We start from the raw sequence: 18,908 nt of genomic DNA, 5'->3' as shown, positions 1-18,908 counted from the left end.
ATATCGTATCATCGTATCGAATCTCAGCTCTGCCATCTGGCTGGGCTGGGTGGCTACATGAACAACGTTTGGCTGTTGTTCATACAGGGAGTCAGCCGGATAACTGATGCAATTAAGACATCTGCTGACTGATTGATTGATGATGAGTAAAGGAATAATGCGATCAGGGTGTGGCTCTCTGTGCACAAGGCTGATCCACATATGAACTCGCTTCGTGCAGGTGAAATATAATATATGATTTGGTTAACTGTGTTTGCTGAGTGACCCAGCCCATCTGGTAGCACGGCCAAAACTCGAGACACTGCAGTCATGGGCCAGAATATTACACCACTGTAAGTAAGGTCTTATGCTTTTAAAATATATTATGGCTTAGCTCAATCATAATTAAATGTGTCTGAGGGGGCGTGTGTCAGTTCGCTCTCCTCAATCAGAGGCGGAGGTCAGCACCAGTAGAGAGGAATTGGGTAAAAATTGGACAAGCAAAAAATCAGGAGAAAAAGGGAGAAAATGAAAAAAAAAAAAATGTATGTAGAGGTCAGGATACTTTCATCTATTGTGATTTGGTAATCTTTAATAATAGACCCCTTTTCCAGAAAAGCTGGGACGTTTTTAAAACACAATAAAACAAATAAATCTGTGATTTGTCAATTCTGTCGAATCTCTATTTAACTGTCAAAAAGATTTTGTGTTTTATTTTGTTTTATTTATTAATAAGGCATAATCATCATCTTTCCTACTAATGATACTTTTTAATAGTTTAAGATTGTTGCACTAATTGTTGCAGCTTTGCCAGTAAAAATTTTGTCCTTTTTTGCTTGATTCAAGACTTCGGCATCTCAACAGTCTGAGGTACTAATTCTCCTTTTCATGCTGCACCATACATAGTCAAAAGGAGACAGATCTGGACTGCAGGCAGGTCAGTTAAGCACATGCACTTTGTCTACAAAGCCACACTGTTGAGGCCTGGTATCAGCTAGCTGAAATAATCATGGACTTCCTGAGAAACTAATGCCAAGTTCACACTACACAACTTTCCAAGTCGTCAGGTCGCTGTACAGTTCACACTACACGACTTGATCTCTTGTAATCGGGAGTCTTTCAAGTCGGTGTGGCTTTCACACTACACGACTGATCGGCGATAGGGGGTCACACACTACACGATCTATCACCAACTGGAATCGCAGGCGAGCTTCTCTGCTCTCCCAAACTACGTTTTGTCACGAAAACAAATGCAAGAAGTGACGAAAGGTTTAATGATACCACGTCCAAAAATGCACATCAACAAGTAGCGAGCGATCAAAGTTTGTGTGCTCATGTGCAGCGTAAAATCAAGGAGAAAAAATAAATGAATCTAGGTGAATTGGGCTATGCGAACAGCAGAGTTGGAGGTTAATAGATATTTTTTGCCATGCAACGTTGGTGTTATGTTTTGTAGAGAACAATAAGGTCAGAAATACTGTAAAACTTGTGTGTGTGTGTGCCGATGTATTCTGATATAAACTATATTATGCCCCTGTCCCACCTTTTTCTAACTCCTCCCCTGCGTTTCCCCTCACCCCGTATCTTGCGTTCTCATTGGCAGTTTGACATAGCACTCATTGCCAGTCGGGCAACTCAGATCCAGATGTCTGGCAAGCTAGATATCTCTCGTCGGTCACCGAGTGCTCGGCAAGCCGCTCGGATCGAGTTGTTGAGTAGTTCACACATAGCAATTGAGAGCCGAGTTTCGATCGCCGAGCAATCCGGGAACTCCTAAGCCGGGAAATCTAGAGCCGACGAGCAAAAATCAGGGTAAAAATCGTGTAGTGTGAACTAGGCAGAAGTCGCCTTGATGGTAGCATGTGTCTCTCCGACAGATGTTGGCTTTCGCACCTTTCAGTGATAGCCGTCTGGATAAGAACTCAACATCAGCCGCTCAGGTGGCGCAACGGTAAAAAGACACGCTGCAACCAGAGCTGGATTCTGAGTACTTCGTATCGAATCCAGCTCTGCCTTATGAGGTATGAGCAACGATTGGCCGGTTGCTCAGTTGGGGGTGGGACAAAGAACCGGATGTGGGTCTCTCTCTGTCAGAATGCGATTACGACCTCTGCCGGCTGATTAGAGGCGCCTTCACAAGAGATGACGAAGAGTGCTCTTAGGGTGTGTCTCTCCGCATGCAACGCTAGGTGGCGCCAAACTCATAAAAATGTGTGGGTGGCAAAAATGCATCCGGCTGCTGCTCGTGTTTCGGAGGGGATATGGGTTAGTTTCGATCTCCTCGGTCGGGGCAGGGTTCGGCATAGACAGAGAGGAAGCACGATGCAAATTGAACAATTGGATGCGCTAAAGGGGGAGGAAGAAAAAAAAAAAAAAAAAAAAACCTAAACTGTGGATTAATCAGACCACAGCACACATTTCTACTGTCTACTTTTCACTTTCATTTTGCCTCTGTACCAAATGTTTGGAATGTGTTCGAGGAAACAAACTGTAAATGTGTTTCTGTTAACAAAATACAATGAATATGCTGAGTGGTAACATCGGAAATCTTTTTTTTTTTTACATTTGTGAGTGAAATAAAGATTCAGAAGTGTGTTATGTAGAAAGAGATACTAAAAAGATAACATAAATAAAAAAATTAATAAAAACAGCTGATTTTAATGTCAAAATGCTCTTTTCTAATGCCAAGTAAGAATCAGTTTATTAGTAAATGACTCCCAGTGCAATAGAAGACTTACCAGTAGACCGAGTGAAGGTAGTTCTAGTGATGGGCAGAAGTAGTAGTAAAATGGTGCACACTGTACATACTTTATGAATTGTGGCGCACATTGTAAATACTGAACTGCTAAAAAACAAAAGAATGGAAATACATGAGAAGCGTATATAAATAAGCTCAAACATTCGAACAGTCTAAAAACAGTAGACGTGTGTAAAGGTTTTGTCTGTTAACTTCCCAAAATGTAAATAAATGCGATGTTAACTTACCTCTCTCAAGAAGAAAGTAGCGTCCAAGTTAAAAAATCTCCTGCTGTTTAGATGTTTGTTTGCGCATGTTCTGGACGTTTTACCCGAGTTTACTATACTAGGTTAAGTGAAAAAAGTTGGTAAGACATAGTAGGTTTATCTCACTTCCCTGTTCGTAATGCTGGATTTAGCTGAGGGCGGGTGTGTTCAGGAACAAGTGAGCTGTAGCAGTTCTGTGGAAATACATAAGCAATGCTTCCTCCTCCCATCTTAGGAAAAAAACTATTGGAAATGTAATCAAGTCAGTAAATAAATAAATAAAAGCACTATATACTACATATGTGCTATGTTTGTACTAAACTACATTCTGTAGAATGTATATATATTTATACTGATAAACTAAACTATATACTGGAGCAATGCTACATGCTGAAATTCAGATGATTCACACTTGATTTACAGTAAATGTACAGTAAGTATGAAGAAATTCCTTCCCTGTAATAGATGTGTTAACTTTGATTCACTTGAATCTAAACTTTTGTATAAGATAAAACTGTGCTATATATTGCATTAAATATTATGCTATGTAATTATTATATACTGTCCTATTTACTGTAAACTTATGCTGTATCTTATACTATTACTGACTGTTTAACACAATGCACGGTGGCTTAGTGGGTAGCACTGTCGCCTCACAGCAAGAAGGTCCTGGGTTCGATCCCCAGGTAGGGGTGGTCTGGGACCTTTCTGTGCGGAGTTTGCATGTTCTCCCCGGGTCCGCGTGGGTTTCCTGCGGGTGCTCTGGTTTTCTCCCACAGTCCAAAAACATGCCACCAGGCTAATTGGACACACTGAATTGGGCAGTGAAAGCTCCGTGGTTAAGGTACTGGACTAGTAATCAAAAGGTTGCCGGTTCAAGCTTCACCACCACCAAGTTGCCACTGTTGGGCCCCTTAAACCAATTGCTCAAAATTGTGTTCAATCATAATTGTAAGTCGCTTTGGATGAAAGCGTCTGCTAAATGCCGAAAATGTAAATGTAGCTAGATGCACAAACCAGTGCATTGTAGTGCCGGTCCCAAGCCCGGATAAAATAGGGAGGGTTGTGTCAGGAAGGGCATCCGGCGTAAAAAAATTTTGCCAAATCAATGCGGATCATGATCCGCCGAGAGCCGACCCCGCAAACGAACGGGACAAAGGCCGAGGAAGAAGAACTGTAATGATCATAAATATACTACATCATACAGTTCATCACGGCAATATGGGTTTTTCATGTGTATTTTATGTAATATCACTTTAAATGACAAAAAAAATGACACAAAAAAATGACAAAATAATTATTGTAGTGTGTAGTGCCCCACAGCAACAAGTGTCCCGGGTCTGATGATCGCCTTCAGCAGTTTGGTAGGTTCTCGTCAGATAGCTTTTTGAATTATTTTCTTTATTATGCTTTTTCAGTTGCAGTTGCAGTTATTTCACATGAAAATATGCTGAATTAAGTATTAAAACTTTAGGTCTCTAGTAAAGTTCATAAGCTAAAACATTGAAACAAGACAGAATTATATACACCCACAAAGCACATTCATTGATTATTGTGTAATCTTCACCCATCAAACAGATAAACTTTTTGTGGGCATTAGTTACTGACTGTAGCCCAGCTGTTGCTTTGTATACATTGTAACCCCATACTGCATTTATCAATCAACATCAAAGTCCCCACTAACCAGATAATGTTTGGGTGGTGGACCATTTTCAGCACAGCACTGTGTGTTGATCTGGTATGAGTATGTCAGGTGCAGCAGCGATGTTGGGATTAATAAAATACATTTTAATTTTACTTACTTCCTATTTTCTTTTAGCTGCTACCCTTATTTATCTACATCATGCCCTGTCCTGACCATCCTCCTTTTAACACCCACCACATCCATAAACCTCCTCTTTGGCCTTCCTCTCCTCCTCCTTCCTGGTGGCTTCATCCTCAGCACCCTTCTCCATATACAGGTCCTTCTCAAAAAATTAGCATATTGTGATAAAGTTCATTATTTTCCATAATGTAATGATAAAAATTAAACTTTCATATATTTTAGATTCATTGCACACCAACTGAAATATTTCAGGTCTTTTATTGTTTTAATACTGATGATTTTGGCATACAGCTCATGAAAACCCAAAATTCCTATCTCAAAAAATTAGCATATTTCATCCGACCAATAAAAGAAAAGTGTTTTTAATACAAAAAAAGTCAACCTTCAAATAATTATGTTCAGTTATGCACTCAATACTTGGTCGGGAATCCTTTTGCAGAAATGACTGCTTCAATGCGGCGTGGCATGGAGGCAATCAGCCTGTGGCACTGCTGAGGTGTTATGGAGGCCCAGGATGCTTCGATAGCGGCCTTAAGCTCATCCAGAGTGTTGGGTCTTGTGTCTCTCAACTTTCTCTTCACAATATCCCACAGATTCTCTATGGGGTTCAGGTCAGGAGAGTTGGCAGGCCAATTGAGCACAGTAACACCATGGTCAGTAAACCATTCACCAGTGGTTTTGGCACTGTGAGCAGGTGCCAGGTCGTGCTGAAAAATGAAATCTTCATCTCCATAAAGCTTTTCAGCAGATGGAAGCATGAAGTGCTCCAAAATCTCCTGATAGCTAGCTGCATTGACCCTGCCCTTGATAAAACACAGTGGACCAACACCAGCAGCTGACATGGCACCCCAGACCATCACTGACTGTGGGTACTTGACACTGGACTTCAGGCATTTTGGCATTTCCTTCTCCCCAGTCTTCCTCCAGACTCTGGCACCTTGATTTTTCCGAAAACAGTACTTTGGACCACTGAGCAACAGTCCAGTGCTGCTTCTCTGTAGCCCAGGTCAGGCGCTTCTGCCGCTGTTTCTGGTTCAAAAGTGGCTTGACCTGGGGAATGCGGCACCTGTAGCCCATTTCCTGCACACGCCTGTGCACGGTGGCTCTGGATGTTTCTACTCCAGACTCAGTCCACTGCTTCCGCAGGTCCCCCAAGGTCTGGAATCGGCCCTTCTCCACAATCTTCCTCAGGGTCCGGTCACCTCTTCTCGTTGTGCAGCGTTTTCTGCCACACTTTTTCCTTCCCACAGACTTCCCACTGAGGTGCCTTGATACAGCACTCTGGGAACAGCCTATTCGTTCAGAAATTTCTTTCTGTGTCTTACCCTCTTGCTTGAGGGTGTCAATGATGGCCTTCTGGACAGCAGTCAGGTCGGCAGTCTTACCCATGATTGCAGTTTTGAGTAATGAACCAGGCTGGGAGTTTTTAAAAGCCTCAGGAATCTTTTGCAGGTGTTTAGAGTTAATTCGTTGATTCAGATGATTAGGTTAATAGCTCGTTTAGAGAACCTTTTCATGATATGCTAATTTTTTGAGATAGGAATTTTGAGTTTTCATGAGCTGTATGCCAAAATCATCAGTATTAAAACAATAAAAGACCTGAAATATTTCAGTTGGTGTGCAATGAATCTAAAATATATGAAAGTTTAATTTTTATCATTACATTATGGAAAATAATGAACTTTATCACAATATGCTAATTTTTTGAGAAGGACCTGTAGAAATCGTATGCCTTCTCTGCACATGCCCAAACCATCTCAGTCTCACCTTCCTAATTATGTCTCTAAAACACCCTACCTGCGCTGTCCTCTAATAACCTTTCCTAATCTTGTCCGTCTTCATCACTCCCATTAAGAACTACATCTTTATCTCTTGAAAGAAAAACCCAACTCCATAATTTACTGTAACTGCAAGACACTAAAACATAATAATAATTATAACTAAATGCACACAGTTAATATAAAGTGCTGCATTAAACATAGAGAGTAACATTGCAGTTACTTTCTATTAGTTACAGATAAAAAAATAATTTTACAAGGTATGTACACACCATCACTTGGCAGTGTGATGGATGGTGATGGCATTTGTAGCCTAGTGGTTAAGGCACTGGACTATTAATTGAAAGATCGATGGTTCAAGGCCTACCACTACAAGGTTGCCACTGTTAGGTCCTTAAGCAAGGCCCTTAACCCTCGATTGTTTAGACAATATACTGTCACAATTCTGTAAGTCGCTTTGGATAAAAGTGTCTGCTAAATGCTGAAAAGGTAAAATCACTTCATGTTTTAAAAAGATCAATAGATTATGCATATCTAACATACTCAAACATACCAATTTGCTAACATAGCAAATTATTTTAAAGGTAAGGTTCTGCTGAAGTAAAATTGCAATTAACCATGGTTTTAAATATTTTTCTGGAGTCTCTAATTTACAAAGAACATAAAAAAAGTTGTTAGTTACAACAAATGCAAATGACAATTTAATGAAATTGAAAATGTATTTTGTATGTAATTAAAGATAGTGTAAGGAATTAAAACCTACGATAATATAAAAGATCTTTTGTGTTTTATTAAACATGTAAAACAATGTTGTGACTTTCATGTGTTGCATTTAAATTAAGCATATTTCAGCTGCACTAAGAAACACGCTTTTTAACATCAAAACAAAGTAAAAAAAAAACTTAAATTAAGTATTCTACAATATTTCAACATCATGTATGTATTATATTTTAAAACACATCCCGAAAAGATTACATTTCTTTACTGACTGATCGAAATAAAAGTCAGCGTTAACGTTAGAACCTCAAGGCGGTCAGATTTGCAAAAGCGGAAGTGACACTGTGAGACTGTGGCTTGATCCTAAACGACTACTAGCCTCCCTAAAAAGTGTACTATGTAGAGTACGGAATAATGGTTCTTCATAGTGTGTTGAATGCATAGTGTGTAGTAACCTTGTTAGCTACGACGAAGCGGTTTGAAGTACAGCCTCTGTTTCCGCGCGTTTGCAATGTAGGCAGGCGGTTGATTGAAAACAGTAAATAAAACGACAAACTTTGAATTGTAAGTATAAACAGGAGCTGAATTTAAACTATCACTTATATTAGTTTAGTATAGAAACACACAATAACAGGACATGTTGTCCATAAGGCGAAAAGAACTTAAATGTTACTCAGTGTTAATTGTGTGCTAGCTTGTGTTATATTAGCTATTATTTGTTACAGTAGTGTTACCATTATGTAAATAATAATGAAGCTCGTCAGACTTTATAAAAGCATAAATGTACAGTGTGGCGTTATTTTGGAGTAGCTTTTACAATGAAGTTATACATAAATAGTTTGCATAAGGGTTTGTTTTGTATTTCACACCCAATTGAAATATTTTCTGTAAACTAATAAATTATCGACATACACACTGAGCATTTTATTAGGTACACCTATCAGGACGTATATTAATTGATTATTAACGTAAACCCACCATACAGAACTCGTGTGTATACAGTTTTTTTTCTCTTCTCTTGCTTTGTACACTTCCACTTATCGATCTAAAGGGACCACCACAGGACCCCCACTGTGCAGATGTTATTTGGGTGGTGGACTATTTGCAGCACTGCAATGAAACTAACATGGTAATAACATGCTAGTGTGTGTTGTTTTGTTAAAAGTATATCAGGTACCGCAGTGTTGTTGGGATTTTTAGATACTGCTCCAATACTTGTAACACAGAAGGTGTGGCGATCCGGGTCCTTTCTGTGCAGAGTTTGCATGTTCTCCCCGTGTCTGCGTGGGTTTCCTTCGGGTGCGCCGGTTTCCTCCCACAGTCCAAAGACATGCTAATTGGAGACACTGAATTGTCCTATAGGTACCTAGCTGCTAGGATGCATAAACCAGTGCATTGTAGTGCCGGTCCCAAGCCCGGATAAATAGGGAGGGTTGTGTCATGAATGGCATCCGGTGTAAAAACTGTGCCAAATTAATAATGCGGATCACGATCCGCTGGCGACCACTAACGGGAGCAGCCGAGGAAATAGAGACTGAAGATAATATCACTTTTTGATTGATCCAGACCCCAGAGTGTTAGAGTGTAATGACACAAGTAGTTAAAATACCAGTTTTTATGACAAACAGCACCACATGTTTACAATATCTCTTTGTTTAAAATGGGCAGTTGTAGCTTAGCGGTTAGGGTACTGGACTAATAATCAAAAGGTTGCTGGTTCAGGCCCCAATCGTCTGCTAAATGCTGAAAATGTACATGTTTAATGGATATATTGCTACAGATCAGACATAAAAATAGGAAATACTTTCAAAGCCCTTATTCATATCAGTGTTGTATTTCATCTATTAGGAGAACTTACTCTTGGAATAAATGATTACCAAAGTAAACTGCACTTACTTTCTGAATTAGAATTAAAATTTCTGTTTTTTCTTTATGTACTTACTTAGAGTTAAAAAGAAATCTCGCAGCATGTCTCGACCTATGGGTGACAGCCATAAACGATTCTTGCAGACCATGATGACTAATGGCATAATAAGCACTTCTCAGGCCAAGGCACTTCATCGGCATTGTTGTGAGACGCACACAGGTTTGTTATTTTTCCCTTGTGTGGAAGAGCATTAACTTTTACAGTGAATTGTAATTGTGTCACTATTAGATGATATTACATTCTTGTTTTCATGTTGTCTTCAATATCCAAAATGTCACTAAACAAAACAGTCTGCATTACAATTTAAGTATCAGAAGTTAAAGAAAATGAGAATTGTTAAAACGAGTGAACATCAGTGAGTAAGATATTTTGTTGTTTGCTTATAGAACTTTATGCTTTATGTGGTGTTTCTCTGCAGCACAGTATTCAGCAGATAGAATGGAGGAATTCATAGATCTGATCAACGTGCACCTTCAGCCCTTGTTTATGCAGATCAGAAAAGGCATGTCAGAAGAGGATGGAGTACAATACTATGCCTTGGTTGGTAATTTGCATAAGTGTAAGCAATAGCTAAGTGTAAGGAATGGACTTTAGCACTTGTATTCACTGTCTCAGTGTTATGCACCGGTCAATGAGAAATTGTTGTTCTTATTTCAGACAATGTGGAAATATATGATGAACACAATGAAACAGAATTATTGAGTCAATGCTGTTAACATGAGAGAACTAAAAGTTTGTGGACATCCTTCCTAAGTATTGAATTTAGGTGTTTTTAGTTACACCCATATAAAGTTATATAAAGCAAATTACATGGAGAAGACCCTTTTCTGTTTTATCATGACAGCATCCATGTGCAGAGACATGGATTGTAGAGTTTGGTGTGGAGGTGCTCCAGTAGAGAGAGTCAGGCCTTCATGTCCAACATCATTGCCTGAGCTCACAAAACAAAGCTGTTTGGCTTGTTTACATTTCTCATGCTAACCACGTTATTATGGAAGCTCAGAAAGACCACATGTTATTTCCTATTTTTATTTTGTGATCTAAAGAGGAATGTTTTCTTGAGATAACAGCTTATTCCATGTGTTATTTCCTTTTTACTTTTTAATCTCGTGAATTCAAAATAACAAAAGTTGTATTCTTATAATCACAACTTTTCTGGTGAGCAAATGCATAGACTGCCTCTGTTCTGTACATCACACCATGGATCCACGCATTCATTTTTATTTTGATCAGGGACTGACACAAGAGGAAATAACTATGTTTATCAGTGCTAGACAATTTCCAGATTAGTGCAGTTTTAATAAGATTTGCCAGCTCTGGTGGAGTGTACACAACCTTTGTTATCACGAGAACACAGGATAAATGAGCAGTGATCTTGGGAAAACTATGTTTGCCATCTTTAGTGCACAAATAAAAGCCATTTGTTATATTGAGATTACAAGAAGAAGAAAAAACACTGGGCCTTTCTGGACTTTTGTATATTAGACACACCTCTACAGCAAACAAGGAAAATTTGCAGATGTTTATGCACAGTTATTTTATGTTTGAAGAACTTAAAATATAAGTAGTATAACAAGATAGTTGTGAGCTGTGCAAAGGTGTAAACACCCTTTCACTTAGAAAGCTTCAGAATTAACTTGCCTATTATTTCATCCAGACTTATTGGGCAGGTCAACAATTCTCATGTTGAAATTGAATTGACTCTTCAAATCCTGTTGATTCCCAACAACCATGGACTTCTCTCAGCAGCTGAGCAATTTAATGCTTACAAAGCAGAACAGGGCTATAAAAAGATATTAAAGTGCTACCAGCTTGCAATTTCCACTGTGTAATATGTCAGAAAAAAGTGGCAGTTAAGAGGAAATGTTGAAATCAAGGCAAGATCTAAAAGACTGAAAACTTTAAAACAGAACAGTTTGTATGCTGGCCAGTTTTTAACATACTTTAAGTGTCTACACAAATTTTTTCATCTACACAAAGACTTATTTTTAAATATAAACAAAACTATAAAATTGCTGAGCAATACGATGATCAATACTATATCTTCTAATGATAAAAAATGTTTACTGGTATTTGTATACTGGGGTATAGAGATAAATAATAAGGAGCTGTAAACTGTCCCCAAACAGAGCTGCTTATCTCAAATTTACTGGTAAATGACAAATGAGTGAGGTTTAATTCATACAGGACTTTATAAATATAATTTAATTCTACTGTAAAAACAAAACAAACATGTTCAAAAGTACCATATAATGATCTATACCATTACCATAACATTAAGTTACATAAAGTTGGACAAAAATGTTGCCTGTATCGCTATTGTCTAATATGACGTGGTAGAGAAATGCTAAATCTTGGTTAGTAATATGCTTTATTTAAAATGATTATGCAACAGACTCAAACTGTGGTGTATACATTTTTCTGTAGGTGAACATGGCTGAAACAGACATAACAAGAATGTCTTCTGATTATGCTGATAATGAGTTGGAACTCCTTAGGAAAACGGTAAACAATGCTGTGTAACATTTTGCTTAATGAATGTTTGTTCATGTGCTTTAAATTCTTAATATATTGATTTTAATTCATTCCACAAATCCTGCAGATACTATTAATTTGATAACAGTATCTCATTGCTATTTTTCCTTTGTCCTCAGATGGATCTTATTGTAGATTCAAAAAGTGGAGCTGCCTCCTCCACTGACCTCCTGAACTGTGCAGACAGTCTCCAGACAAAAAAAATGAAGAAGAAAGAGACAGAGCATGTGCTAAATAAATTTGTCCAGGATAAATGGCTAAATGAGGTATGTTTAAAGTTATATAAATAATAAATGCACTTTGTCTTGATTGATTATAGCTCAGTTCTTGTAATTGCTTGAGAACTGTCAATAGAACATTTGTATTTGCAAAACCAGGGTTTTGATACAATATATCCATGTTGAGATGGTTCAGTACTGCTGGAGTAAAAAAAAAAAGACATGATAGATTTGTATCGTAACTAGATTTCACAGGGTCAATGACAAGCCAACTTTAAGTATAAAATTTTCACATTAAAATGGGATCCATGACAATGAAACAGTAAAAAAAAAATGATAGGAGTGAGAGATAAGGTACACAGGTGGCGCAACAGGATATTCCGCACTGAGATTTTGAAGTCCTCGGTTTGAAACTTGGCATTGCCAGCGGTCAGCTGGGCGGCATCTAGCGGGCATAATTGGCAGTGCCTGCAGCAGACACGTTTCTGCTAGGGCGGGATGACCAGACTATGTGGGTGGGGTCTTCATACGCTGTGTAAGGACCCTCATTAGCAGATAGAGAGGCACCTGTGCTGAATGCATGGGTGAAAAAGGGTTCCGCTAAGGGCTAAGGAGGCGTGAACAGCAATATACCCACCTCGACTGCAATCAGGGATCCCCCAGCAGCGGAAAGCCAAATTGACTACACTAAATTGGGAGAAAAATGGGAGGAAATGCATAAATAAAATAGAAAAAAAGAGAAAGGAGAGATATTCTCATTAAAATGAACATTTATTTTTCAGCATCTCATAACATTCATTACTTTGCAGTAGTTCTCCCAATCTAGTTGTATCAAATTTCCCAGTTGCATTTTTAGGCTTGCTTTACTGCTGCAGACCTCCACACATCAGCGAGGAGAGCTGTGACTAACGCACACCCCATCTGACAAGTGTGCAGTAGCCGAGTGCATCTCTCCACCTGCACAAGGCGAGTTCATATGTTGCTCAGTATTGCATACGAAGAGTTACGCACTCATCCCCACTATCACCCACCAATCAGCCAGCAGAGGTCGTGATTGTGTTAGTTATGAGGAATCCCCTCTGGCAACTTGTTCCCTGACGAGCCATTCACAGTTTGCAGAGCTGAGATTCGAACCCATGAGTTCGAGATGTAATTTCTGGTGTGCTAGTGTGTTCTTACAGCTCTGCCACTACAGGTTTCCTCCCACCTCCTAAACATGTAGGAATCATTTACATAGTCTTAAAATGACCTGATCTAGGACAAATAAATAGATGTTGATTTGTTTTTTATTCTAGAAACAAGGGGAATATACTTTAAGCACTCGCTGCATCATTGAGATGGAGCCGTACCTGCGTGCAGTGTATCAAGACCTCATCGAAATGTGTCATGTGTGCCACAACATTGTCTTTCAGGTGAGAAATTTGAGACCATATAGACATTACTAAGATTTTTAGTCATTCAGTTCATATCGGAAGATTGATTTGTTGTATTATTTTTAGTGCATCGGAAGCTTTATATCTAACATCTAATAGATTACTTAGATTATAGGTTTAAAGGTAAAACACAATCAAGCTACACTATATAACTGTATAGGCCTGGCTGGGCACTCAGTAAAGTTCAGATTTTTTAGCAACACCCGTTGCTGACAGGTGTTTAAAATCAGGTTTGCAAAATAATTCCCTGTTCCATAAGGATAATCTAGGCAGATGGAATGCTTTTATATATACATACACACGTGTACAGTACAATGATATTATATACTTGCATATCAGAGCACAGCAGTGAAGACATGATTTGATTGGTTTGGTGGGGAGACACTTCATTAGCCTGAACTGAGCCAGGACCTTAACCCCACTGAGTAGCTATAGGACGGTTTGTTAAATTAGGCACAAAGTACAACAGATTTACTTACTTAGGAAATTATTTGCTTTCATAAAATGTATAAAAAGAAACGTGATCATTTTAGCTGGTTCACCCGACACACAGTCCTATTCTTACTACAGCTGCAAGAATACTTTGCCTTTTGGAATAACCTGATTCTAAGTGTCTGCTAATAGAAAACACATCCTGTCTACATCAGTTGTATTATATGTGTAATTTCAACTCTGTGAATATTTATTCCCAGTCCAAGCTGGAATAGATATCATAATACTGGTATTTCAAAGCACTCTGAGACATATGTCTGAGACATGTCTTCACCTAGCTGGATGAAGATCAGACCATGCCATTATGAGTAATTATTACTAAATCCCAGATTATTCCAGACCCTACAAATGACTAACTGTTCGTTGTATATTGGATATTCCTAAATTGCATAAGCAACTGTTACCAAATATTGTATTAAAATTATGTGTTGCAATGTATATGCAGATTTGCATTTTATTTAGCTATTTTCACTTTTCTAATGGGTGTAGCACATATAGTGCATGCCTACACACAGTTGAAACTAAAAATAAAGGCTGAAGAACTAAGGATGTTTATTAAACCACTGGTTGTGAGGCAGGCATAGACCCTAGATAGGGTACCAATTCATTGCAGGGCATTACACACTCACCCACGAGTAGCCAGTTCACATCCTACATTTATTAGAAAGTGGGAAGAAACAGGAGAACTCTGTAAAAGCACCCAGACATGGGCGGAGTGTGCCAAAGTCCTTACAGGCAGTAACCGGGGGTTAGGTTTAGGTAAGTTAGGTCTACCCTTTAAAAAGCTGCATCTATAGTGCTTAGACCTGAAATATAAATGTGGAATGGTAGCTCTGTGGTTAAGGTACTGGAATAGTAAATGGAAGGTTAAGCCACCAGATTGTCGATGTTGGGCCCTTGAGCAAGACCACTTAAACTTTAATTGCATGGATTAAATTTGTTCAATTTGTAAGTTTCCTTGGACAAAAGAGTGTTTGCTAAAGTAAAAAAAATATATAAACATGAATATACCTAAGAATAGTGTCTTTTAAAAAGAACATTAATAACAAATTATACTAACCATAATGTATTGTTAAAGGTTTGACTGACATTAGTAACAACAAGAGATATAATAAAAATATTTAGTCATGTGTGTTAGATCAGATTTTTTTTAACTCTCCTGTAATACCTCGTTTTCAGAATCAAACGTGTGAAAATCCTGTCTGTGGCATCAGAATGCACCTCCCCTGTGTGGCTAGGTATTTTAAAGGTCGAAGTGAGCCACACTGCCCTTCATGCTCAGAGTACTGGGCTCTTGAGATTCCAGGTAATTCATTTAATTGTTATTAATTAATTTAATCATTAATTATTATTAATTTATATTCGAGTCTTGCTGTAATATTTTGTGGCTTTCAAAACAGGCTTATCTTAAACCTTAAAACAATGTGTACTAGGGCTGGGCGATATGGATCAAAAGTAATATCTCGATATTTTTTTGCTGAACGGCGATATACGATATATATCTCGATATTTTTTTATCCCATAAGGTAATAACAAAAATACACTTCTGAGACAAAGCTACTTGTTCCAAATTTTTTTGGCACTTTTATTAAAATTCATGCTGGGGAAGCTTCACACAAGAACTATTTTTACTTAAAAAAAAAAAAGAGCTATTCTAAGAAAAAGAAAGTTGTTTCTAAGGTATCTCCTGTTGTGTAATGTGAATTACAAATATATTGTCTGGCCTTTTAAGAATGTTAAGTGCACTATAGGGCGCAGGGAGCGAGTGTGTAGGGAAGGTATCAGAATTTATCGTCTCCGGGTGTGCTCATGTTCTTCTGTTGTTTTGCACTGAGCTTGTGTGGTATTAAAAGTAGCGTTCTCGTTAAACCCCCCTCACATGTTTGGACTTACATCACCGTCACCACAACATTTACATTAATATTTTCTTTTACTGTATAGAACTCAGTTCTGTAATACAGGTATAACTAATCGTTCATGTTACTGTGTAACTATTACAACATTTAATGCATTTTATTCAGCGTTCTACTTCATGCACTTTATTATTATTTAACAGCTTTATTTGTTGTTTAATTGCTGTTTGCTCCTTGTTTACTGCAGAGTTAGTTCATGCAATTTAATTAATTTTTGGTTGTTTATTGGCCGACAACAAGAAATACATCCAGTATAAACTAACATGACCACGTACAACATCCAGTACAGAAATCACTCCCCATAATGTTTGTTTTTTACAGATATATGCACATCACATATACAAACACACAAGTCAGAACAACAGGAGACGCACCGTTACGTTATTATTACTTTCTCAACACTTGCATGATTTACACTGTATATGAAGTAAATACGTGCATGTCAGCGCATGCATGCGCTTGTATATTTATATTGGTTTTTGAAACGAATAACGACTCGTTTTCTTGTTGAGGGAATGGTTGGGTGGACTGTTGAGAAAACGTTTGGGTGGTTCCGTCGACGTTCCTTCACGAACGTTCCCTCAACGTTCCCCCACGAACGTTCCCTCAACGTTCCTTCACGAACCTTCCCCCAACATTCCCCCCCAAACGTTCCCCCAACGTTTCCACACGAACGTTCCCCCCGAACATTTCCCCAACGTTCCCCCCACGAACGTTCCCTCAACGTTTCCACACAAACGTTCCCCCAACGTTCCCCCAGAACATTCCCCCAACGTTCCCCCACGAACGTTCCCTCAACGTTCCTTCACGAACATTCCCCCAACGTTTCCACACGAACGTTCGCTTAACGTTCCTTCACAAACGTTCCCCCAATGTTCCCCCACGAACGTTCCCTCAACGTTTCCACACAAACGTTCCCCCAACATTCCCCCACGAATGTTCCCCCAACGTTCCCCCCCCGAACGTTCACCCAACGTTTTCCCACAAACGTTCCCCCAACGTTCCCCCCCCCCCCCCGAACATTCCCCCAACGTTTCCACACGAACGTTCCCTCAACATTCCCCCACAAACGTTCCCTCAACGTTCCTTCATGAACGTTCCCCCAACGTTCCCCCCCCCGAACATTTCCCCAATGTTCCCCCTCAACGTTTCCACGTAACGAATGTACGCCATTTGCGTAGCTGTGTGACGTCATTACGTAAACAACGCAGAATATCGCTATTATTACGATATGGGCGATATCGTGAACGATACGATATAGCACACCCCTAGTGTGTACTTTTTTCCTGCATCTTTTATCTGGATCATATCCTGATTTAAATTTTAGCCTCATGTACAGCTCATACTGAAATAAGTATCGAGTTGAAATCCAACAGCTACGTCCTGCATAGTATGAAACTGTGCTTGTAACACTAGATCAACAGCTTTTTGTGGTTTTCCTTGGTTACGGTTTTTTATTTGCAAAGGTTGGTTGATGTTTTCAAATTTCTCAAGCTCAGAAAAAAGGGTTGCTGTTAAGAAGGAGAAAGCTGTAGATAACGTTTACTTCAGCAGTGACTTTGATGTCAAAATGGATAAATATGGGCTAATGTATTTGATACATGGCTACGATGCATCTTGGACTACTTTGTAAAGAGAAATCAGATTTAGTGTGTTCGCAAGTCCATTTATATGTGGGTTATCACTGCCTGGATTCAATCCTAGCCCTGCATGCAGACATAACCTAGAGTAAATTAGATTTCTCTTACTGAACATATTACACTTTACTTTACAGAATTTCAGCAAAGACCAGAATCACAAACACAGTCCTCATCTACAACACCTGCAGCAACAGCCTCCTCTTCTACACGCCGCTCCAGAAAGGTCCTAATATCAAGTTAGCCTGTTGCATCTTTGTGTTAGGTAGTGTTACAGAATATAGGCAGCTACATTAGAGATACAGTTTAATAAAAATAGATTACTGATAGTTTGATTTATTCTTTATTTAATACTGCAGTGAACAATATTAACCTATTTACAGATAAAATATTTAGGTAAGTGGATTGTACACATTTTAAAGTTAGTATTTAAACATTAAGGAGCAAAGTACTGTCAGTTTTGCATAAAATTTGAACTTTGCTCATTCCAATGTAACATTTCTATAAATATTTTCGTGGTGCCTTATAATTGTACTAAATATAGCATTTTTAAATAAAAGCAACTTTGTAAAATCTGGTATTTCTTGTAAGATTTGAAAACTTTGTTGAAGTAAACCTTATGAAAACACGTCTGGGTAGAATTTATAAGAAACTTATTACTAAGGTGGGCATCACAGTGTGCAAAACTTGATTTGAACCATTCCTATTAATTTTACTGTGTGTTAGAAGTTTGGCATGTTTTATATGTTTGTTTACTTTAGGGTTGGTGCCTGGTTGGCCTTGTATACACTGATGAGCCAAAATATTAGAAATAACCCATACAATTTGCATGTCATAGTAATAAATATATTAAATGTCAGGCTGGTGGTAGATCCCCGTGGATTGTGTTGAAATGTAGCAGATATCATCAGGCATAAAGTCCTGAGTAACTTTGATAATGGCCAATTTACTATGGCCAGATGACTGGGTTGAAGCATCTCTAAAACAGTAATAGATGCCCACAGGCAGCCGTGGTGAATACCCACTGACAGTGGTCCAAGCAGGAACCAGACATGAACTGACGGGTTGTTGTGTGGACAAGACTCTGATTCCAGAGGACATGAAGGCTATGGTGTCTGGTACAGCCCAACAGAATGACTACAATGTCTCATATAGCCGATCATTTTAAGACTCAGAAAGCCGTTCTGTGCATGGGGTCCAGTGTCTGACTTTTGTCCAGTGTCTAAAACACCAGCGATTGGGGTACAGGCATTAAAACTAAACAGCTAAACTTAACTGTGTTTTGTTGTCGGCCAGGAAAGGTGGCACCAGTTTGATGATCTACCTCAGATACCAGAGGATTCTTTTAAATGTCTTGTGTACTTGATGTATTAGTGGGTAAAAGCTTTTGTTTTGGCTCACTGTGTTTATGTTTTAGACACCATGACCCTGATCATCGAATGAATGAAAGA

The 18,908-nt window shown here is 38.7% G+C and overlaps 1 protein-coding gene across 5 annotated transcripts; it reads left to right on the top strand.

The window, feature by feature from the left end:
- Positions 1–898: 898 nt before the first annotated feature.
- Positions 899–18,014, top strand: nsmce1 (NSE1 homolog, SMC5-SMC6 complex component). 5 transcript variants are annotated; one of them, XM_062990363.1, is made up of 8 exons: positions 899–916; positions 9,249–9,388; positions 9,648–9,769; positions 11,657–11,734; positions 11,884–12,030; positions 13,278–13,394; positions 15,087–15,213; positions 17,595–18,014. In XM_062990363.1, exons 2-8 carry the CDS (start codon positions 9,271–9,273, stop codon positions 17,699–17,701), a joined length of 816 nt encoding a protein of 271 aa, XP_062846433.1. In that variant the 5' UTR covers positions 899–916; positions 9,249–9,270; the 3' UTR covers positions 17,702–18,014. The 5 variants fall into 5 exon arrangements, with proteins under 5 accessions (XP_062846433.1, XP_062846432.1, XP_062846431.1 ...); XM_062990362.1 differs by lacking the exon at positions 899–916 and adding an exon at positions 4,317–4,346; XM_062990361.1 differs by lacking the exon at positions 899–916 and adding an exon at positions 7,804–7,866.
- The last annotated feature ends 894 nt before the right edge of the window (positions 18,015–18,908 follow it).

This window comes from Trichomycterus rosablanca, chromosome 2 (genome assembly GCF_030014385.1).
Source record: "Trichomycterus rosablanca isolate fTriRos1 chromosome 2, fTriRos1.hap1, whole genome shotgun sequence".
NCBI lineage: Eukaryota > Metazoa > Chordata > Actinopteri > Siluriformes > Trichomycteridae > Trichomycterus > Trichomycterus rosablanca.
The sequence above is the reverse complement of the archived record's forward strand: the minus strand, read 5'-3'. Positions and strand labels throughout refer to the sequence as shown.

Excerpts from the sequence above, each read along its gene's own strand:
- nsmce1 (XM_062990363.1), top strand. The coding sequence starts at position 9,271 with ATGTCTCGACCTATGGGTGACAGCCATAAACGATTCTTGCAGACCATG. Across the intron at positions 9,770-11,656 it reads GAGTACAATACTATGCCTTG|GTGAACATGGCTGAAACAGA; the intron begins GTTGGTAATTTG and ends ATTTTTCTGTAG. Across the intron at positions 12,031-13,277 it reads AGGATAAATGGCTAAATGAG|AAACAAGGGGAATATACTTT; the intron begins GTATGTTTAAAG and ends TTTTTATTCTAG.